This window comes from Pogona vitticeps, chromosome 2 (assembly GCF_051106095.1).
Source record: "Pogona vitticeps strain Pit_001003342236 chromosome 2, PviZW2.1, whole genome shotgun sequence".
NCBI classification, from domain to species: Eukaryota; Metazoa; Chordata; class Lepidosauria; order Squamata; family Agamidae; genus Pogona; species Pogona vitticeps.
In genome coordinates this window covers 241757701-241781107 of record NC_135784.1, presented here as the reverse complement: position 1 = coordinate 241781107, position 23407 = coordinate 241757701, and the positions used below count along the sequence as shown (strand labels likewise).

General features: G+C 41.7%; 1 protein-coding gene across 4 annotated transcripts in view; it reads right to left on the bottom strand.

The window, feature by feature from the left end:
* DAPK1 (death associated protein kinase 1) overlaps positions 1-23407 on the bottom strand; it is a 115889-nt gene that overhangs the window by 29075 nt on the left and 63407 nt on the right. For all 4 annotated transcript variants that reach the window (XR_013542066.1, XM_020805825.3, XM_020805824.3 and 1 more), the window contains exons 6-17: positions 21184-21232; positions 21053-21079; positions 20495-20647; positions 19826-19871; positions 14495-14584; positions 13140-13232; positions 10290-10409; positions 9541-9639; positions 9142-9240; positions 4235-4333; positions 2285-2482; positions 233-430 (exon numbers count right to left, since the gene is read on the bottom strand). Coding sequence is in view for 3 of the 4 variants with exons in the window: in XM_020805825.3 (XP_020661484.3) it covers positions 233-430; positions 2285-2482; positions 4235-4333; positions 9142-9240; positions 9541-9639; positions 10290-10409; positions 13140-13232; positions 14495-14584; positions 19826-19871; positions 20495-20647; positions 21053-21079; positions 21184-21232 (1271 nt within the window). In the remaining variant the exon portion in view is untranslated. The remainder of the gene's footprint in view (positions 1-232; positions 431-2284; positions 2483-4234; positions 4334-9141; positions 9241-9540; positions 9640-10289; positions 10410-13139; positions 13233-14494; positions 14585-19825; positions 19872-20494; positions 20648-21052; positions 21080-21183; positions 21233-23407) is intronic.

Here is a 23407-nt window from a genome sequence, read left to right as displayed (position 1 = left end):
CTAATCTGTGCAGAATCTGCACCTGAAATGATAGTGCCAGGTACAGAGAAATCCTTTTCTCAGAAATAAACTGTTCCATTCCAGATGATATGAAAATACAATTTCCCTACAATACCAGCATGTCTTGGAAGAGGATGCCTCTAAATTCAGTACAACTTTAATACTCAAAAATATATCAACTTGATAAATCCTTACTAAAACATTGTAAATTTATTTTTCTTCTTAGTACTACCTTATTGGTGATATCGATGTTACAGTTTGCTTCACAGAGTGCAATCACTATCGGCATGGTTCCATCTTTGCAGGCTACATGAAGAGGAGTATTTCCGTGTCTATCCTGGAAGTCTATAGAACACCCATGACTTATGAGCATTTTAACCACTTCCATTTGACATCTTCGGACTGCAAGGTGAAGGGCTATGTGGCCATCCTAAATGCACATGTACAAAAAAAGATGAACTAATTCAGGTCTTGCTAAGATAATTAGTATGTCTAAATTAGAAAAAACTGAAGCAAAAAAAAAGGTATGAAACAGGCAAATGCTAATATTCAAATGAAGTGCACAGCAAACAAAGCTTAGCCTCCTTCCTAACAGAAAGTTTGTGGTAGACTCCACAGCATAGGGGAGCATCCTAGATTTCACACTTTTTCCAAACTAAACATAAAAACATCCTTTTATTTTTCCTGCCTTGAGGTCTCCAAGACAGAGTTTCTTGTTTTAGTATCCCACCTCTGTTTTTTCCAAGGAGGCTAATGCAGCACTGAGCCTGGGGTCCTTTCAGTGGCCTATAAAGGTATTTTTATTCAACTACATTTTAAAAACGGTTTTCCAACGTGTTTCCTTGCCATTGTAACTTAACTCTGACACTGTTATGTTGTTCTATTTCCTTCTATTACAGTATGTTGTTTTTTGTTATTTTCTTTATTTTAAATGGTAGTTATAAACTTTAGTAGGAACTCTTGAGCTTAGCATCTGTAGCGGAACCCAAAAGATGACGTCATTCCTGCATGTCAATCAGAAGATAGAGCAGGAGGGGCGGAGTCAGAATGACAGTTAAGACAGCTGGAAGAGACAGTCAGGGAGTGGGAATAAGACAGGAATAGAGAGAAGTAGGGACAAGAAGTTATTGAGAGAGTGTTAGGGTTTAGGAATAGATTAGAGGGGTTAGGAAAGAGAATTGAACAGGTTACATCATATTGAACAAGCAGGAATGAACGCATAAGCATAATATGAATAATACCAGTAACTGAATACATGATTTAATATAATTGAACACCTGAAACAGTTATATTTGATTCTCCTTATAATTTTTGTTCTTTAACAAAAGAAAGTTTGATCAAAACCCCTGATTCCTAAGTTCTTTGAGTAGCTCCTAAGTGTGTGGGAATTGTATTGGTATTAAGAGAATACCTGGTGGCAGCGAAAAGGGCGTGTTCACCTTTGTGGAGACCAGAGGTATAAAGGCGCAAAGGGGGATCACCACAGCATCAATATGGGGAAGATTGCAATATAAACATATTAACATTTACTGGTACAGGTTAGGGAAAAGAGTAATGTTTGGTCTGAAAGAAAACACTCCTAATACTGTAGTCATATGGAGATCACAGAAAAGTTGGTATACCTCTGAAACTCAGTGTTTTTTTCACTCAGTTTGAAAATTCTTTCCTTCCCTCCCTACTTTCATGTGTTTCTATGACTAATAAGGAATCAAAATGAGTTTTTGACACACTCAGTGGATAAAGGACACTGCCAAGAGGTCAGAGCCCACCTTTTGTCCTACATTCTTTTGAAAGACAAAAGGGCAATTTGGAGCCTTTAAAGATTCAATACCACCAAGAAAGCGGCAAGATTCTGGTATCCTGTCTATACTTTGAACATCATATATTTATTCTTTGTTTCCAAGACATGATATATATATAGTAATCAGTTAGAAGGAAAAATAAAAATAAAAAAAAATAGTTCTGTATTGTTCCAAACCTTTATAGACAATTCTGCTTGCTTTCAATAAAACATGCAAGAGCCAGAGGTCAAGCAAAATGGACAGTTACAACAGATTCAGCAGAGTTAACCACTTCACAATGCTGATGTCATATAAAGAAAAATGATTATTTATTATTATTAATATTTAGAAGTAGTCTGTTCCATTTTCTAAAGAGTCCTCAACTGACTTGCAGTATCCAAACAAATTAGGAAATGAATATAACATAAAAATTCTATACAGATGAAAACCTTTACAGTATAGGCAATTGCTTGTTAAATGTAACCTATTCAGCCATGACTAACCTTGTCAGTTGCATCAAGGTCAGCGCCATGCTCCGCCAAGCATTCCACAATATCATGGTAACCTCTAGCGGATGCTGTCAAGAGTGGAGTTTCCCCTTCTTTATTTCTGACATTCACATTACATCCTGCCTTACACAATGCTTTGGTAACAAGATAGTAGCCATGCCAAGCTGCACAGTGCAAAGGAGTTTCTTCTTCCTAGCAAATAATTTAATAACACAAACATTTATAATGCTGATATGACTTCCATCTACAGTATACTGCTTTAATACTACCTCCAATTCTGACTTAATAAATCAGTCTTCTAGGCAAATCTAATTACGTATTCATATGTTATGCTTACCCAGTGCAGTCTAATCTTAATAAGCCTAAATCAAGTGCAGAATTAAAAACCAATGAGTCTAAATATGCCTAACTTTCCATTTTGTCAGGCAAAAACAAAGGAAAATAAAAAAATAAAGACAAAAACATTGTGGCACCTTAAAGACTGCTATATTTTAATGTCTGAGAAAGTGGACTTGTCCACTAAAGCTCAAATTAAAATATAGCAATTACTGTATTTTTCCATGTATAAGAGCTGAGCCCTGGCAGCGAGTGGCGTCTCACCCTGCACAAGCTGGCATGACCAGCAGCATCGGCATGGCTCATGTGCCCATACAGAGGGCTCTGCGTGCCAGCTGTGGCATGTGTGTCATAGGTTCAGCTTACTTCCGTGTAGAAGACGACCCTCAATTTTTAGTCTATTTTAGGAAAAAGTAGCATCTTATACATGGAAAAATATGGTACTCTTTAATGTGCCACAAAGGATGTGTATTATTATTATTATTATTATTATTATTATTATTATTATTATTAAATCAATCTTTGACTGATATGCTAGCATAGACTAATACAGCTCTCTCTTCTAAAACTATTTCCATTCTACCTAGACCACATTTTCAGTTTTGTATTTTATGGTGGCCCCTTTTATACATTAACTGTGAGAAGAGAGTTGTGCATGGTGACCAGTTTAAATTGCATTTCCACATTCACAAATATCCCCCAAGACTTACAAAGAGATTTACATCATGAATAAACCTACAGTCATGTCCCAATGCAACCCATGAAGACATTGGAATGTTTTTCTTTACATATACTCATTATTTTCACACAAGTATTAACATATGAACAAAACCTAGAAGGATATGATTGATATTGCCATGATTAAATGGTTTCTACCACTTGAACAATGTGTAGCAAATTTTTTACTGCTTTGTTAAAAGGAAAACAGAATATCTTGAAAATGGCCTGAGAGAAGTTATTTCAACTACATTCTTACAGAACAATCACAATGAGGATGGTGTAGCCATCACATTTCATTAACATGTATTGCAGAATGTTCAGTTTGGAGTATTTCAATCAAGTAATCTGTGCACGCATACAAGGTATCTCAACCAACCCACAATGGCCAAATACAGCAGGCAATAGTTTCTATGACTAGAATGAAAGAAGAAACAGAGCTCCAAGTTATGAACCTGAGGATGGCTATATCATGTTTCACTGTGTGACAGAGGGCCTAAGGCTAAGTCCGAACTTTTCACACATTCACAAACAAACAATGATAAAGGCAAAGCTATAACATTGTTTGAATCAATTAATCAGCTTAATAAAAGGTGAAAAGCCACAATTAAGTAATTGAGCAAATACTTTGGACACAAATGGTCCCAAATTCAACTCTTGTATCTCTTGGCAGCATTGGGATGACCCATCTTAAATCACTGACACTTGTTGCCAGTTTACATTAGGAAATACCTGATTCAGTGTAAGATAGCTTCCTGTGTTTATTAAAAAGTTTTGTGAAAAAAATTATGATACTTTATTAAAATATGTTTTAACACAACTTTCAAGTATAGCATTGTAAGGATTTTTCTTTTTTAAAAGGAAGAAAAGGATTTATTACGTGCTACTCACCTTATCTTGAAAATTTGGATTTGATCCAATGCTACACAGGTACTGAACCACATCAACATGACCATACCGTGATGCCACATGAAGCGCAGTTTCTCCAGACTGTAATTAGAAGATTATCACATACAATTATTATTGACCTGAATTCTGAAATGTATCACTTAAGTATATATATTAAACAGCTGGCTGGATAGCTCAGTGGTTTAGATATCTGACTATGGGACCAGAGGCTGGATATTTGATTCCCTGCTGTGCCTTCTGCAAGTAGAACCACCCTGTGTGGCTTTGGGCAATCTGCAGTCCCAAGGTGCCCTGAGAAGAAGGGAATGGTAAACCACCTCTGAATATTATCTACCTGGAAAAATGTGAAAAGAGGTCACCATTAGCCAGAATTGAGTTGATGGCACATTATTATCACTATCATTATTGTCATCATCATCATCATCATCAAGCTCCGCTTCTCTTTCCTCCTCCTGTGCCGCCGCTAAATGCCCCGTCCATGGAGGAACCCGTCTGACCCGAGCGCCCCAGCCCAGGGCCTTTGGGGGCCCTTACTCATATGTAGACCAGCACCTTTGGTGACCCTTACCCATGAGTAGACCCGCACCTTCAGCGGGCCTTACTCATGAGTAGACCTGCACCAAGGATGGGCAGGGAGTACACTGGTTTCCCATGCCTGGTAGCAATCTGGAGCTGCCCCCGCCTCTCCTTCCTCCTCCTGCCCTGCAGGAGTAAAAAAGTTCCCTGACCCCCTGCTCTAACCGTTGGGGGAAAGAGCTACAAAGAAGCAACTTCTTCGCCACCAACCGTTTGAATTTCCCACCTTTTCCCCCTGCCTTTTTCTGTTCTTACATCGAAGCTCTGCTTGCAAGTCGAAGCAAAATGTTGCGAGCGGAGCTGTTCATAAGTTGAAATGTTCATAGGTAGGGGTGTTTGTAAGTCGAGGCATTACTGTAAACTGAAAAACTTTTTATTGGTTTAAAACACTGCCTGAAATCCTGTTGTACAGCTACACAATTAGCTCACACTTAGGCTTTCTTTTGTTTAATATACTTTGCTGTATGTACCTGTTTGTTATTTCACTTTATTGTACATTTCTGGTTAGTCCCTACTTTTAAGTCTTATTGTGTAAATTTAGTTGTTAGTAGTTTACAGACCTTTTTCTTTAGTTTATAGACTAAGTGTGGTGAGAATTTCCTTTTTTTTTCCCTTTCCTTTTCTCTCTCTCTCTTACTCTCTTTTGCTCCCGCCTATGTGGAATTAAGGTCTGGTGATTGCTGATCAGCCTGGAGAGTTGATTATGTCAGGGCATAATGGAATATTGGTGGTGACAGGGAAGGGGTGATATGGTGCTGGAGGGAGCATTGGCCATTTTAGGAGATTCCAAGTTCGGCACTTGGTTCTGATCCTGGTCTCTAACTTTTCCTTCTCTGGTTGGGTACAAGGTTTTTCCTCCCTCTCTCCTCTTCCTACAATGGAGTGGAACGCCTGTTATTCCAGTAAGGGTGCTTCTAATATACAGGTAATTACAAGCGGGGGGAGATATGGTGTTGGCGCAGTAGCGATCAAACATAGAAGAACAGCAGACAGATGTTTGAAGCCTGTCCCATGTTCTAGCTCTGCTGCCATCTGTTCAAACCTAGGTAACCAGCCTAGCTGGCCTGCCTCTCTGTCCCCGGTGTTGATAAATGCCAGGTCTGCCCACAATAAACCCAACTCATCCAGGACTTGATCCCTGAGGAACGGGCAGACCTGGCCTGTATAACTGAGACGTGGGTGGGTGCTGAGGACAGAGCTACTCTTTCCCTCATATGCCTACGTGGGTATGCCATCCAACACCAGGGCAGACCGGCCGGGTGGGCGGGGGGAGTTGCCACTGTTTCTAAGGACATCTTTGAGGCTGCTAGGCCCTCTGCGGTGGCAAACCTGGATCTAGAGGCTGCCCATGTGTCGTTTGCGGCCAGGGATGGCTTTGAGATTATGCTGGCATACCGCACTCCCCTGCCTGAGCTGGCAGATTTCATCTCCGCTGTGCTGTTGAGGTCCCCCAGATTATTGGTTCTGGGGGACTTCAACATTCATGCAGAGGCTGAGGTTTCCGGTCCAGTTCATGAGTTCCTGGAAACCGTGGCTTCCTTGGACTTGACCCAGCAAGTCAATGGCTCTACTCACGTGGACAGCTATATGCTAGATCTGGTCTTTGCTGCTGGACAGAGAGAGTGTGCTCCGATGGTGGCCGACTTGATATCGGCCCCCTTGTCATGGTTGGATCACCACCTAATTAAATGCAGCCTCTCAGTGGCACTTCCCTCCCGCGGGGAGCTTGGTCCCATTAAGATGGTCCGCCCCGCAGGTTACTGGATCCTGATGGATACCATGCAGGGGATTCCAGGTGACTTGGTTGGTGCTCCTGTCAATGCTCTGGTGGATGGCTGCTATACCGCAGACACCAGGGTGGTCGACATGATCGCCCCTAAACGCTCTTTCTGCTGCCGAGCCTGACCCGCTCCATAGTTTACCCAGCAGCTGAGGGCCATGAAGCGTAATCGGAGAAGGCTACAGAGCTTTTGGAGAAAGGCCCTGATGGAAATTAATCTAAAAACCACCAGGATCATGTCTAGAAGAGCATTCTTCGCTGATCAGATAAGTGAAACTCACAACCAACAGGCGGAACTTTTTCATATAGTACACAATCTATCCGGAGTTGACCACAGTGATAGGCCTCCCTCTAGTATTTCATGTGACCAATTTGCAGCATTTTAAAAATCTAAAGTGGAGGCCATCCACCAGCACCTTCGTCCCGTTCTACAGACAGTAGATCAAGCTGAGATGTCCAGTGCATCATCTTGTCCAGCGAGGTTAACTTGCTTTCAACCTGTGACGTCCAATGAGGTGGACAGGGTGCTTGCGCACTGTCATGCCACCACCTCCTTTTTAGACCCTTGTCCGGCTTAGCTCATCAAAGCAGCCAAGCTGGTAACAACAGAATGGGCCTCTGCAATAATTAATGGGTCTCTCCAGGAGGGCAGGGTTCCCCCTGCCCTCAAGGAGACACTCATTAGGCCCATTCAAAAGAAACCTATTTTGGCGGCGGATGAAACTGGGAATTATAGGCCTGTCACCAATGTTTCTTTCTTGAGTAAAGTTGTCAAGAGGGTGGCGGCTGATCAGCTCCAGGAAACTGATGCCCTTGATCCATTCCAGTTGAGCTTCAGGATGCGGCATAGTACAGAAACAGCATTGGTCGCCCTGCAGGATGACCTCCTGAGGGAGGCTGACAGGGACAATATGTCCTTGTTGGTCCTCCTTGATAGCTTTGCGGCCTTTGATAGCATTGACCACAATATCCTCCTGTTCCGGCTCTCTGAGTTGGGGATCAGTGGCCTCGCTTTGGCGTGGCTCCATTCCTTCTTGGAGGACTGTCCCCAGAGAGTGCAGCTTGGCGAGATGACTTCCATTCCATGGATCCTCAATTGTGGGGTTCTGCAGGGTTCGATCATCTTGCCAATGCTATTTAATATCTATATGAGGGTGCTGGGTGAGATAATTTGGAGTTGTGGAGCCTGGTGCCATCAGTACCCTGATGACACCCGCTCTACCTCTCCTTTCTTCTGACCCTTGAATGCTGCTTGGGGACCATTCTGGAGTGGATGAGGGCAAATAGACTGAGGTTGAATCCAAACAAGATGGAAACCTTGTGCGTGGGTGGCCCTGACGTCAGTGGGTTGGGAAGCTCCCTCTCCTTTGGGAGACTGACTCTTCCCACGAAGAGTGAGGTTAGCAGCTTGGGCATCTGCCTGGATCCGGATCTCACCATGAAACCTAGGTGGCATCTGTGGTCTGGGCATCCCATTTCCATCTTCGGAGGATTGCCCAGTTGCATCCCTATCTAGACGTGGAGGCACTCACGACACTGATTCATGCCCTTGTAATCTCAAGAATAGACTATTGCAGTGCTCTCTACATGGGGCTACCCTTGAGGCTGATGCAGAGACTTGAACTGGTCCAAAATTCAGCAGCCTGATTAATAACTGGGGTGATATCTCCCCCACTCTGGCCGCCGGTTCATTCCACATCGACTTCAAGGTTATGATAACATTCAAAGCCCTAAACGGTTTAGGACCTCAGTACCTATTAGAACGCCTGCTCCCAGCCAGATCCGTCCGTCATACCTGTTCTTCACAGGCAGGGCGGTTGAGGGCTTTGACCCTGAAGGAGGCCTGGAGGGAAAGAACAAGAAACCAGTCCTTCTTGGTGGTCGCTCCACGCTTGTGGAACAACCTGCCCATTGAGATCTGCCTGCCACCCTCACTGGATGGGTTCAAACAAGCACTGAAGACTTGGCTGTTCCGCCAGGCTTTCCCTGACCATTAAAATCTCGGGGGGCCCTTTACCATCCTTTCTGCCATCTTTTTCATCACTCTTTTATTACCTTCATTGCCATCTGTTTTAATTTATCTTGTTGCTATGCATTATTTTATTTTCTATTGTGTTTTAATATTGCTGTTTATATTGTTGCTAGCCGCCCAGAATGGTCTGGTTACTAGATGGTGCGTGGTTTAAATCTAACAAACAAACAAACACATACATACATACATACATGTATACAACAGGAACAATATCATCAGCAGCACAAAACTGCTACTCATTAAAGGCTTCCACTGGTGATTTCAGGATGAATGTGACTTCATGGCAGTGTGTAAAAGTTGTGTGCACCCAAAAATCACTGAAGAAAGCCTTTAGTCAGTGGCAATTTTACTGCTGCAGGTGATGTCATTTCAACTGCACATGTGGAGCGGAACAATACAATTTCAGCCACTGTAACGTGCTGTAAAACTGAACACTGGATGAGTCATATACTTTAAAAAATTATGTTAAGAAGGTCAAGAGATTAAATCCTTTGCCCTTACCTTGTCTCTCACATCCAAAGGACATTTATTTCCATGGAGAAATTTCAGAATTTCTACATGACCATGACGAGATGCCCAATAGATTGCATTAGATCCTGCCTGTCCAAAATATATGATGACCACAATCAATAAGATCATACAAATATTGTGGAAATTTGTCACAATCTTCATTCAATTTAAGCAAATTCATTCCAGAAACTTCTTAAAACATATTCTTTAGAAATGATTTAATATAAAGGTCAATTCAAATGAATTCAAAACTGACAATATACAAGAATGAAAATGTTTATATTAGAGAATGTTTGTTTACAAAAATGTAAACAAACACTCCACCTGACTTCTTTTTTCTAAAATGTAGGGTACCTAAGATATTTAATTATCAGAATTTAATATCCTTACCTTATCTTGAATATCAATGCGGGCACCTCGCTTCAGGAATAACTGAAGCATCTGAATATTTCCGCATCCAGCAGCAATTAAAAATGGAGGTGTTCCATGCTACAAAGAAAGAAAAAACGTAACACTGACACTCTTCTTAGCCAGTGGAACACATTTTAAACGGATGCTTTTGCTAAATCACTCTACTTATACAAATCTGTTAATACCACCAGAAACACTTAGTAAACAATAATAATATAAAACAGGATGGAACAGAATAAAATAACAGAAGTGAAAATCAGCAAAAGGGAAGGTGAGGAATGTATTGTTCTTCAGTTTGTGGTAGACTCCACAGCATAGGATAGCATCCTAGATTTCAGACTAATTCAAAGATACACATAAAAACATCCTTTTGTTTCCACTGCTAGGAGTATTGCTCTTCAGGTGTTGCTGGACAACAACTCTCATCGTCTCTTATCACTCACTGGCTATGCCGATGGGTCTCAAAGTTTACAGAGGGCTACATACCCTTCAGTAGTGTTTTAGATATACAGTAGCTATAAAGGCAAAGCTTTCAGACACAGACCATGAAGAATTCAAAAGCTTTCAAAAATTAAACCAAGTACACTACTTTACAACCCTTTTCGTACAACTTTCCCAACTGGTACTGGAAACCTCATGAATCTTTGGATTATTCTTGTTGTCAGTCAAAAGTGATCATCATGCATTACTTAATCTAATAAGAAAGCAACAATACAATAACAACATACCTTGTTTGGTTGATTGACATCGTAATTGGCCAAAGATCCCAGAAGGTGCTGAAGACCAGGAACATTGTCATCGTTGATGGCATGTATGATGGCTTTCATTACAAATGAATCTTCCTCATCCTTAGAAATCAACCAAAAAAGTGAGGATTGGAGGGGGAGCAGGATATAAAAAGGCTAGATCCAATTTTAATCCCAACCTGACCTTCTGAAATGAATGGGCTTGTCAATAGTACTGTACATTCCATCCATTTCAATGGGTCTACTCTAATTAGGGATGAAATTTAGATTCAGCTTAATAAAAGTTATTAGTTTGGTGGAGGGGGACCTCCCTGATGAGGTATGGAGACAGCAAAATAGTCAAAGCAATATACTATAATTTCACAATATAACTTTGGTTCCCAGTGAGGTGTGTATAAGCCAATGAAATATCTGCATATGCTTGGGAAAAATTTCAGCATTTCTAATGAAATCTCCTTTTTCTGTATCTATCCATATTAACTACTGCACATTTTAAAAGAGATGTTTTTGCTTATGAAATTCCTCCTGGAATTTCATAGTTTAAGAACAAATTGTTTTTTCTGCAAAAACAAAACAAAACAAACTAAAAGTATGTGTTTCTCAACAGTGATAGATTCGTAACACCACACAATTGCTGCAATTATCTTATCTTGATTTTGCCTGTGTTTTAAATCTCAGTGGCACAAAACTGCAGCCCTCTTTATGACAGACATGATTTGGTAAATGTAAAGATACTTAATTCAGCATTAAAAAGTAACAGCACATCAACAAACAAAGATTTTATTCACAGAAATATGAAAGCCAGCCAAAGGGCAAAGGGGAATTGGGCACATTAAAGTATCACTCTGCAGAATTTTTGATGTCTAAACCTTTTAAAACTCATGAAAAAATGTTTGGTCTGTACTTATAACTATTTAAAAGGTGTTGAACAAAGGAAAGCATTTTCTTAACACATACGAAAATTCTTTCTTCAAACATGCAATTTGTGTACAGTGGTGCCTCAAAGATGAAAATAATTCATTCCGCGAGACATGCCGTCTTGCGAAATTTTTGTCTTGCAAGGTGAATTTTCCCATAGGAATGCATTGAAATTTAATTAATGCATTCCTATGGGGATTTCTTTTTTAAAGTCACTTACCAGATAGGGAGCTGGGAAAGCACCATCGGAGGACTGCCGGGGGTCCCCTGCAAACGCAACTGCCGCTTTCAGAGGTCCCCCGGCAGTCCTCCAATGGAGCTGGGCAAGCCTCTGAAGACTTCCCCAGCACCATTGTTGAACGTCCCGCCCTTTCCCCCTGCCTTTCTCCTTTCAGAGGCTTGCCTCAGATGGTGCTCGGCAAGCCTCCTAAAGGAAAAAGGCAGGTGAAAAGGGCGGGAAGTTCAAAAATGGTGCTGGGGAAGACTTGCCCAGCACCATCCGAGGGCTGCCGGGGGACCTCTGAAAGTGGTGATCGCGGTTGCAGGAGACCCCTGCCAGTCCTGCGATGGTGCTTCCCCAGCTCCCTACCTGGTAAGTGATTTTTTTAAAAAAAATTCCCATAGGAATGGATTAATTAAACTTCGATGCATTCCTATGGGAAAAATTTCAATGCATTCCTATGGGGCCCTTGCGGGGCACCAAAAAACTTGCAAGATGCTTTCGTCTTGCAAGTTTTTCGTTGCCCGAGGCATTTGTCTTGCGAGGTACCACTGTATAAAGATAGATTTGCCACTTCGGAATTTCAGTTCTCCACTCAATTCATTTCCCGAATCAATACCTGTCATCACAGTAAAAGCTTTGAAGATTAACTGTATATATTGTCTTCACAATATTTCTTCCAATAGAATAATAAGTTACAATAATAAGACGAATACATAAGAGCTATTAATATAATAGCACTCTTTGGCTGTTCCACTAAAACATAGTTTAGTAGTATGGGGGGAAGACACCATATAAACCACAGACTACTAGATTTAGTAATACCTCTCCCTGTTCTCTTTTGGTGCATTTGTGAGCATCCACATCCTGGTTTAAACTAATGATAGTGTGTCACTACATATGAACAAAAACTGCAGTAGGTGACTGAAGGAAAGAAGAAAACATCGAAAACCATATTTTAACTCTTGTGCAGCAAGAGTTCCTGCAGCAAGATTTAAAAATCCTTGCAGTAGTAATTTTTCAAACTCTTGGCAAGCCAAACATGAAGAGCTTAGTTCTACCACACAACAGCATAAACAGCTATGAAAACTGAGGTTCATGGATGTGGAAATCCTCCTCTCACAATCTTTTTATCAAGACCAGTGGTGCCCAACCTTGGGTAACTCAGGTGGCCTTGGATTGCAATTCCCAGAAGCCTCCACCACCAGCTGTGCTCAATAAAAGTTATTGAGATGCAGTCCAAGAACATCTGGGTTACCCAAGGTTAGGAACCATTGATCTAGATCATTATTTACATAATGCAAGTGACAGACAGGGTTGATTCTTTCAGGTTCTCAGTGTTATGATCCAAAGACCTGATCCTGGGGAATTTGTCTACAACACCCCTGAATTAAGCCTCTCCATTGAACCATGTCTGCTGCCTGCCAGAGGCTTGGTGAATCTGAAACAGCTTCCCCTCTCATCTCTTGGATCTCTTGCCGTAACCCAAAATAGGGCAATGGGCAAATAGGGCAGATATTGACTGGGTATCACATCAAAGATAGCTTAAATAAGGGCAGTAGGGCAAGGAGAAGGTGGTGGCGGTAGGGAAACCCTCCAATATCTATGAGCTGAGGTACTGCTGCAGTCAGGGCTAAGAGGAATGAGGGCCTGCCAGTTTAATCATCTGCCTGTGTCCTTCTCCATTCACTTACCAGAGTGTCATCACTCCTTGCCACACTCATGTTACTTCTGGACAAAAACGATCTTGATAATCTTTGGCATAACGATATTAAGCGTACAGATTGCTTTGTAACAGAAAAGAAAAATATTTAAGTGAACATAGGAAAAGTTAAAGGAAATTTTTCTAGTATAATTTAAGTCTTTCATCTCTTTGTAGTGCCTTATATTAGAAAGTGGTATAAGAGTTAAATCTATGAAAAACTTGGAACAAATGTTTACAAGGCTGAAGTCATTAACACATACACATAGGCTTCTTATATTTATTGATTTTTCCCACTTTTGGGTTCGTTGCTGGCTCACTCGTGCCACAGAATTACCACCATGGCAATTAGGTATCCTGTACTTCTTTTTTTCCTACCGAATTGGCATATATATCTTTCATTCTCCGTTTTCAGGACACTCCTTGCTAGTTTTTGTCCATCCTCTTAGTTTCACCACTATAGTAGAAATGTTGCACATTACTCCTGCCTGTTACCAATACCACTCCAGAGGTAAACAAACAAAAAAGCCTGCAGGACCACTGTAACAAGAAAACTGATGACCAGCTGAAGAGCACAGTGAGCCCATTCTGAAATCCTCCTGGTAAAATCACAGCCAAGACTAAATAGCTCTCTGAATGGCTGGCAAGAGAGGGAGCCATGCTTTCTGAGGAGGTATTTTATTTTTAAAAGATATTTTTACCCCACCTTTCTCCTTAAACAGGACCCAAGGCAGCTTACATTTAAAAAAGACAACATTTAAAGCTAACAACAGTAAGTATCATAATACTAAAAAGGATCAAATACCACATGAAAAACCAGCAAGAGAAAGCAACACCAAAACACATTCAAAGCAAGTACGCACAACAATCTACTAAAAAAAAACTATTCAGGCAGCCATTCATTAAGGGAAAGCTTGCCTGAAGAGAAAAGTGTTCACCTGCTTCTGGAAGAACAGCAAAGACGGGGCCAGCCTGGCGTCCTGTGAGGGGGAGTTCCAAAGTCTGGGAGCAGCAACACAGAAAGCCCTCTCCTGTGTCCTCACTAAACACACAGCTGCTTTGCCTGTTGCATCACTAGAGATTTGATAACCTCCCTGTTTCCCAAATTGCTCTGCTACATAGCACTTTCCCTCTTGTAAACAGGAAGCCAGCAATACAGTGGTACTGTACCTTGGGTAACCAGGTGTTCTTAAACTGCAAGTCCGAGAAACCCTGGCCACTATAGCTGGTGGTAAAAGCTCCTGGAAACTGCAGTCCAAGAACACCTGGGTTATCCAAAGCTGGAAACCACTGCTGTAATAGATGCAAAACCATACCATAGTATTATTAATAACTTTTCAATCTTACTTTCCATTTCCTTCGAGCTGCAAACTTTTTGAATTTTTCCATATTTACTGCAGATGCTTTTCTACTAAGTGCCTGTAGGGTATCCTTAGGCTGTTAAGAAATCAAAACAACATTATGAAAGTATTTCACAATGAAAGAGAAAGATCACAGAATATGTTTTCTGGCCAACTAAATCCATTAACTAACAACCTCATACAAGTGTTGATGATGCATACAGCTACAACTTTTTTTTCTCTTATGAGTACTTTATGAAGTGTGGATCATTGGAGTCACATCCTAATTTCACTGGGTTACATATTTCATTATTGGGTTAGAACAAACAGGCATATTATAAGAATCAACTATTCAAAATTGAGAGGTTACTTACCTGTAACCATAGTTCTTCGAATGGTCCTCTGTGAATCCACACAAATGGGTTAGAGTGTGCCTGTGCAGGACTCCTCGGAATATTCTAGAGCTTAAGAACATGTCATTAGTAGGACGTTCCCTGTGGCATGCATGCACCGCCCGCCCCTAATACCTCAGTTCCGAAATGCCCACCCCTGTCAAGGCTCTGACTGTAACAAAGTTTAAGAGCTCAAGTGATGGACAGCGGGGAGGATGGGCAGGATGTATGAATTCACAAAGGGGCACTCGAAGAACTACGGTTACAGGTAAGTAACCTCTCTTTCTTCTTTGTGGCCTCTGTGAATGCACACAAATGGGTGACTAGCAAGCTCCCTTACCGGAAGGAGGGTCGTCACGCCAACAATGAAGCCAGCACAGCCCTTCCAAAACTTGTTTCCTTTTTGGCCCTGATGTCCAGATGGTAATGCATCACAAAGGTTGATGGTATAGACCAAGTGGCCGCTCGACAGGTGTTAAGACTTAAATGCCACGTAGCCAGGCAGTTGAAGTAGTCATAGCTCTCGTGAAGTGTGCCTTTAATACATCTGGTGGTACTTTGCCAGCCAGTTCATAGGCTAAGGTGATAGTAGAAATGATCCACCTGGAAACCATCTATGAGGAGGCAGGAGAGCCTTTTTGTGGGCCATGGAAGCCGACAAATAGTTTAGAGGAGAAGAGCAGAAGTCTTTAGTCCTGAAAATGTAAAAAGCTAAGGCATGTCGAACATCCAAGGAATGGAGCATGCGTTCAACATCAGAAGAAGGATAGGAAACAACGTTGGGAGAATTAGAGGTCTATTCATTCATTCATTCATTCATTCATTCATTCATTCATTCATTCATTCATTTATTATCCCGCCTATCTGGTCTTACGACCACTCTGGGCGGCTTCCAAATACATACATAAAAACGACAAATAAATATAACACAAAATTATTAATTAAATGACAAATTCTACATGGAATTAACATGGAAGTTTGAGATCACCATGGGAAGAAAGGATACGCCCAGATACGACCTTGTCTGGGTGGAAGTGTATATAAGCGGCATCAGCCCGAAGGACAGCCAACTCACTAGCTCATTGTGCAGAAGTTATAGCAACAAGAAATAACGTCTTAAAGGAGAGAAGCTTAAGATGAGTAGAAGCCAGGGTCTCGAACGGGGGGGGGGGGAGCCAGTTCCCTTAACATGACCTGGAGAGACCATTGTGGGAGTGGAGGTTGGACAGGTGGGTGAATGTTATGTAGGCCCCTTAAGAACCTCTTTAAAGTTGGGTGTGAGAACGGGAAACTTCTGAACCCACAGGCTGATAAGCAACAACAGTGGAAATATAAACCTTTAACATAGAGTGAGCCAAGCCCCGGTTAAACAGGTAACGTAGAAAGGTGAGAAGAGTATCCAATCTAGCTGGAATAGGCTAGACCTCTGGGGACAGTGAACTTGGAGAAAACATTCAATTTGTAAGAGTACAACAACTCGGAAGAGAGTTTTCTAGCTCTGTTCAAGATGTCTGCTATATAGGGGGAATCCTCTACACTGTAAAGTGGAGCGACTCCAGGTTGGGATGACAGATCTTGCCGCCATCCTGGGTCAGGGGGGATGGTTGGGGAGGTAGTCTCAGAAACTCAGAAGCTTTGGCTTTGAGGAGGGTAAACCAGGGTTGCCAAGGCTACCAAGGGGCTATCAGAATGGCGTTGGCCCGAAGCTGATGGAGCTTGACTAATGTTCACTGAATGAGTGGGATGGGAGGAAACAGATAAAGAACATCGTCCCAGTTCACTATGAAGGCATCGCCAAGAAAGTTCTTGCCTCTTCCTGCCCGAGAGCAATACCTGCTGCATTTTGAATTGGTCTGGGTGGCAAACACGTCGATGGTTGGTGTTCCCCACCAATTGCTGATATGGGAGAATACAGAGTCGTCAAGCTCCTACTTGTGAGTTTGAGTGGTAAGACAGCTCAAACAGTAGGCGACATTGTTGTCTTCTGTAGATATGTGAATGGCAACTGGAAAAATATGGTGATCGTAACACCATTCCCAAAGATGAATCGCTAAATATAGTAGGGATGAGTGGGTGCCTCCCTGCTTGTTGATATAATACAGGGTCGTCATGTTGTCCGAGGCCACCTGCACCCTGCGACACTATGGCGGATAGAAGGTGCAAAAAGCCTTGGTAACTGCCAGCATCTCTAGACGTTTGATGTGTAGTAGCTTTTCCGAGCTGGACCGCAGGGCGTGGATTTCGTGAGTGCCACAGTGTGCGCCCCAGCCTGTTGGGCTGGCATCTGTTGTGATTTGGGCCATCAGTTGAAGAGGATGGAAAGGTCGGCTAACTAGAAGGTGAGGCATGAAGGTCTATAATGATTTTCGAGACGCCTAGAGATTTGAAGAGATGTAGACGGTTTATCCCACGACTCCTTTATGAGGTCTAACATAGCCAGAATGAATGCCAAATTTAGTGGGGGGGGGGATTTTTCTTGGTTTATGTTGTCGAAGATGAGGTCCTGTTTGGGAGGAGGAAGTTGTTCTATATCAAGCTCTAATGATTTTGCTATGCAGAGAATTAATTGTGAGTAAGAAGTAAAATCTTCAGACAGTGATGGAGGATGGAGGTCAGCTACCTCCGAATCAGGAGTTGGCATATTTGAAGGGGATTCTCTGGATGTTTCTGAAGGTGGATCTTGTTCAGAGACTGTCAACACCAAGGAGCCTCTGGTAAAAGAAAGAGGAGGAGATGGCGAGTGATAACAACTAATATGGAGGCTGGAGCTCGAGAAGCTGATACCGGAGCGTCAGTTTCAGATGGGTGGGAACTTTTGGAAACTGCACCCTGACGAGAAGAACGGGTGGGAGAATGAGATGTCCTCAGGTGTGATATTGAGGATGATGGTACTGATGGGGCACAGGAGCACTTCAAGGGGCAAACTTCTTGTTGGGAAGCTTCCTGCTGAGGCAAGAGGCGTTTGGTCGCAGACTTCGACGGTGGAGGGTCGAGCTGGTAATATGCTTGATATCAATGTTGAGGCAGTGGAGGTGATGGTGACTGAGAAAATTCAGAGGGGGAGGCATAAACATAACTCATTTAGATTTCACATAGTCGCCAGTGTCATAATAGGGATTGAACACATCACTGGTTGATCACCACATTGGTCAAATTCAACATAAAAGGGTTCCCCATACTCTGAGATCGAATGATGTCGGGACGGACAAGGAAGAAGTATAACCTCCCTATGTTATTGGTACTGTCGAGGTGGAGAAATAAGATGCCAATGTGGAGAGATATGGTGACGTTTGGCCAGTCACTTACATGAAGGAGACTGCTGTGATGATGCCTCAGAATTAGAAAGTTGCATTACTGTTGCCCACCCGATAGACATAGGGCTTGAATGGGCCAAGGCTGGGCTGGATATTACATCAGCCTCAGATCGGCCATGACTCGGAGACAGGCTTGGTATCAATACTGAAGCCTGAGCCTGTTGAGGTGATACTGAATTGCCCGCCTCAGAAGGAGAGTCCAGATCCAGCAAGTCCCTGGACGATTCTTCAAGGATCGAAGACGGAAGAGAAACTCAACCCGGAGGGAGGTCCCCAGGTTGAGTAGATTTAGAGGATTGTGTTGACTTTTTCTGCTCAGCCAACTCTTTCTTTCTCTTAGGATCTTTCGGTGATGGCGATTTCGACACCGATGCCAATGTCGATAACAAGGTGCCTTCGAACAGGCTCTCAGATAAGGTGTAGCAGGAGCTGATGGTTGAGGAGCAAGAAGAGCATGAGATATGGTAGGCTCCATGGCTGCCGGGCTTGAGGGTGACAGGGATTTTCCCCACAAATATTATCAGAGCTGCTGTAAGCAGAGGTTGAGAGCAAGCTTTGCTAATTGGCACACAACGTACAGCACTTGTAAGGGCCTGAGGAGGCCATAAAAATTGGCGGGAACAAGAAGGGGAGGAAGGGAGGAAATCAACTTACATAAAAACATCAACATTTGCCAGTCCGAATATCAAAAACTGTAGAATCAGATGCAGTGCAATCCAAAGTCCAAAATCCAATACAGTGGTGCCTCTCTTAACAACAATAATCTGTTTCAGGAAAATCGGTTAAGTGAAAACGTCGTAAAGCGAAATTAAAAAAACCATTGAAACACATTGAAAACCGTTCAATGCGTTCCAATGGGCTAAAAACTCACTGTCCAGCAAAGATCCTCCATACGGCGGCCATTTTCAGTGCCTGTATAGTGAGGAATCCGTCCCTAAGCACAGCGGGGAGCCATTTTAAGCACCCGGTGACCATTTTGAAAACCCGACAATCAGCTGTTTTTGATCGTCGTAAAGTGAAAATCGGTTCCCAAATCAGGGAACCGATCATCGCTAAGCGAAATTCCCCCATTTAGACCATCGTTTTGCGATCGCAATTGCAAAAACATAGTCATAAAGCGGATTCGTTGTAATGCAGGGCCATAGTTAAGTGGGGCACGACTGTAATCGTAAATGTAAATCAGTCCAGGAATCAAAAACCATAGGATACAACAAGAATTTCACTCTAGAACTCATAAAGTAGTCCAATCTCAGCGGCAGCAAAAAGGAACTGAGGTATTATGGGTGGGCGGAGCATGAGTGCCACAGGGGAAAGTCCTAGAATATTCCGAGGAGTCCCGCACAGGCACTCTCTAACCCATTTGTGTGCATTCACAGAGGCCACGAAGAAGAACTGGTCACTTGCAAGGAATCTCGCTCTCTAATACATCTTCTTTTTAAAAATAGCATGTTCCATGGTCTATTTTTGGATGGAATGAGAAGAGAAGCAACAATCCTCAATATGTGTAGGAGGGGTATGAAACACAAAGAAACATTTGAGCCTATTATTCCATCAGAAGACAAACAAAAGCAAACAAATATCACTAATAAAAGAGAGATAAAGAGTACTGCAATTTAAGCTTTGCACACAAACCTTGATCCAGGGGTGCTGCAAACTGTCTTGAATTGTCATTCTCTTCCTTTAAAAGAAGAAAGAATAGAACACATGTTCTATTAGCATCCTTGTTAATGTTAAGGACTGAAGGCAATGTTCAGGTCTCCCCTTTCATTTTTAACCATACAGTAATCCTGTGAGGCAGATTAGATTGTGTGACATTGAATGGCACTGGTTAATCAATAAGCTCTAAACCTAAGGGGGAACGTAGACAGAGGTATTCCTGGCCCTAGTCCAACTACCTCTAATTCCTAAAACATAATAGCTCTAGGCCAGCGTTTCCCTAGCTGGTGCCCTGCAAATGTCTGGAACTTCAATGCCCTTAATTTGTTCGTATGAGAGTTTTCAGTTCAAAACATCAGAGGGGCACTGAATTAAGAAAGCTGCTACAATGCGTTCTTCATGGAGGCACTGTTTATCACACCTACAACATATTTACATAGCTTCAAAAACATGCAAAGTACAACATGCCTTCATAAGATAACTTCCTTCTGAATTTAAAGTGTAAATTATACACATGGAACATGTCAAAGCCCAAGACAGGGCACTTATTCCAGAAAGACCTGGTGCAGCTACCAGCTACTTCCATACTCTGAATTTCAGTAGCAGAAAATACAGTCAGTATTATAAAAAGGGGATTGAACTCACTTTGGATCCTTAACCAGAAGTCTTCTTATAAAATCTTTAGCAAGACCACTAGTATTACTGAAGAATTCTTCTTCAAAGTCATAATTCACTGCAGACACATTGGCTAATGTTTCTTGCTTTGTTTCTCCAAGAAATGGTGATGTACCACTTAGTCTGAAAAAAAAAGGTCTGGTCACATCTATAGCATGAATTTACAGGAAATTTCACTCCAACCAAGTAACCAGTTCTACTACTGTAGTTAGAAAAGTGACAGTTCTATGATCTAAACAAGGCCTTCATTCTGTTTTCTCATAATGATCAGCCTTTTATAATCTTTCTTCTTTTATTCAACCCACACATATAATTCGAGATTCTATAGGTTATATTACCAGATAAATGTGCTTCAGAATGAACCATAATGTTAAAAATAAGGACAGAAATAAGTTATGTTTGTAATCACTGTGGCTTAAATACACAGCTTTCCTTGCAACTAGATAGTGAGGTCGCTGACCGAGAGACTATGAAGTTGAATCTGTACCCTGAAATAATAAATAAAATGATTTAAGTTTCAGTACTTACAGAATGTATGTTATTACACCAATGCTCCTGCAAAGAAAGGTAAGAAGAGTTTAAAAAAACTTTACCAATATTCGAACATATGCAGAACATAATTACAAACAATTCCAGTGCTAGAAAAACTGAAAACTTACCACATATCTGCCTCAAGGCCCAGAGGTTCATAATTCACTATTTCAGGAGCTACAAGACAAAAACAGAATCTTTTGTACAGTTCAAACAGAAAGATAATTTGAGAAGAGTATTTATATACCAAACGTATGAAATAGCAGAAAATGTATTCTACTTCTATAAACAATGCACTCCATAAGGAAGAGGACTGACTTTTAGAAATAACTACGTTAGAATTTAGAAACCATACTGGACCATCTCACTTGTATTTTTAAATGATGAATGATGCATGATGTTGAATTCATTTCTGAGCATAATCAAAACTCCTGTATTGACTTTGGAAATGCAACACATCTTGGGACCACTTTCCCTTATTTTAACATGTTTGTGAGTTCTTATTTATTTATTTAATAAAAAACAACATATAATATTACACACGACACATCATAATACCTAAGAGATTGTAAAAGTCTACCTTTTAGCCCCTAATAGTTTTCAATCATGATCCTAACCACCACAAAGGAAGTTTTGCCTTCTGTACTCAAAAACAGAACCTCTGCCACTCTCAGAGGTTGCAAAATCTTAACTGTTAAAGCTAACCGCATCTTAACTGTTAAAGCTAACAGCATCAACTTTCCTTTAAAATTCTCTCATTGTCAATCCTTTTATAACTTCCAGTTTATGTTAAATTTTTCAGAGAGGAGTGTAGACAAGAGCTGGGGGGTATTCATATACGAATATTCCTGCACGAGGGTCCAGCCCCATGGGGCCGGACGGTCCACTCACCAATCTGCTGCGGCCGTGGATGGCGTGATTCTACGAATGGCTCTGCAGTGTGCGATCCGCTTGCTACTCCTGGCAGGAGGACAATCCTCGCTGCAAGGTCAAGGAGTGGTGAACGGATTGTGTGCTGTGGTGCCATTCATAGAATCACACTGTCTGCGTCTGTGGTAGATCAGTGAGTGGACCATCTGGCCCCATGGGGCTGGACCCTCGTTAACACCACCTATCTCTAGTATAGACCACATGTGCTTTATGTATTTTTGTTCAGGCTTCCAAGGTTTCCCAGCATTTGTATTATTTCCACAAAAATTATTGCTAACATGATTATCAAACTACTATATAACAGAATTTTGTTGTACCTTGCAAACAGCGATAATAGCAGTTGCTGATAGTATTTAATTTTCAGTAAAGCTGAAGAACACAATATTCATAGTACCAAAATATAAGTTACAAACATTCCTAAAGAATTTAAAGACCATATAAAGAAGACATTTGCACTACTAAGCTCCACAAACTATTAAACCAGAAAAACTGGAATGCAGTCAGAACACAATCAAAGAACACAAAGGCTATTCCTGCATTCAAAAGAAAAGAAAAAACTTGATGGATAACTAGGGAAGTTCTTAAGAGTGCTTAAAAACAGGTGATAAGCTAAAGTAAAGGGTGACAGAAATAAGAATTTAGAATCCTAAATGTAACTTTATAAACTTTTTCATACAGAAACTAATATAACAAACACTGCAAAGAAATAGAAGAGGATAACAACAGAACAAAAAGCAAGAGATTTATTTAATAACATAAAAGTTTTCATCATAACTAATAAAGAGATCTAGAAAAGTGTTCAAGAGATACATGACTACATTTGGTTAGATGTAAAAGTGAAACAAAGTTGGATGCAATCAGCACACTGATGACACCCAACCCACAAAAAAAGAGGTTACCTACCTGTAACTCTGTTTCTGCAAGTGGTCATATGTGAATTTACACTCCCCGCCCTTCCTCCCTGCTGTCTGCCACATATGCTATTGCATGCTGTGCAGCGGCAGACGGTTCTAAGGAACTGAGGCACTTGGTGCCAGGGGCGGGGTTATCGTCCCCATGTGGGAGGTCCCAGCAACCAAAGACTCTGCAACCAAAGGCTGTTGTTCGGCCTGAGAAGAGTCCACAGGAGCACCCTGAGATGGAGACAGGGACCTCTCCCACAAATAGGACCGAAGGTGTTGTAGCCTCAACTTCAAAGCCAGGCTAGTGAAGTTCTTACAAAAAGCACAGAGGGTCAGCTGGTGCTCTTCCCCAAGGCAAAAGAAACAGCGTGAGTGACCATCCAAGAGGGGAATCTTATTAGAACAGACCTCAGACCTCTTGAAGAGGCCCAGCGAGGGTATAAACCCTCAAGCTGGTAACAAGCAATAATAGTCCTTTTTTATTCTTTTTTCAGTTAACTCATGAAGATGAAGAAGGGTC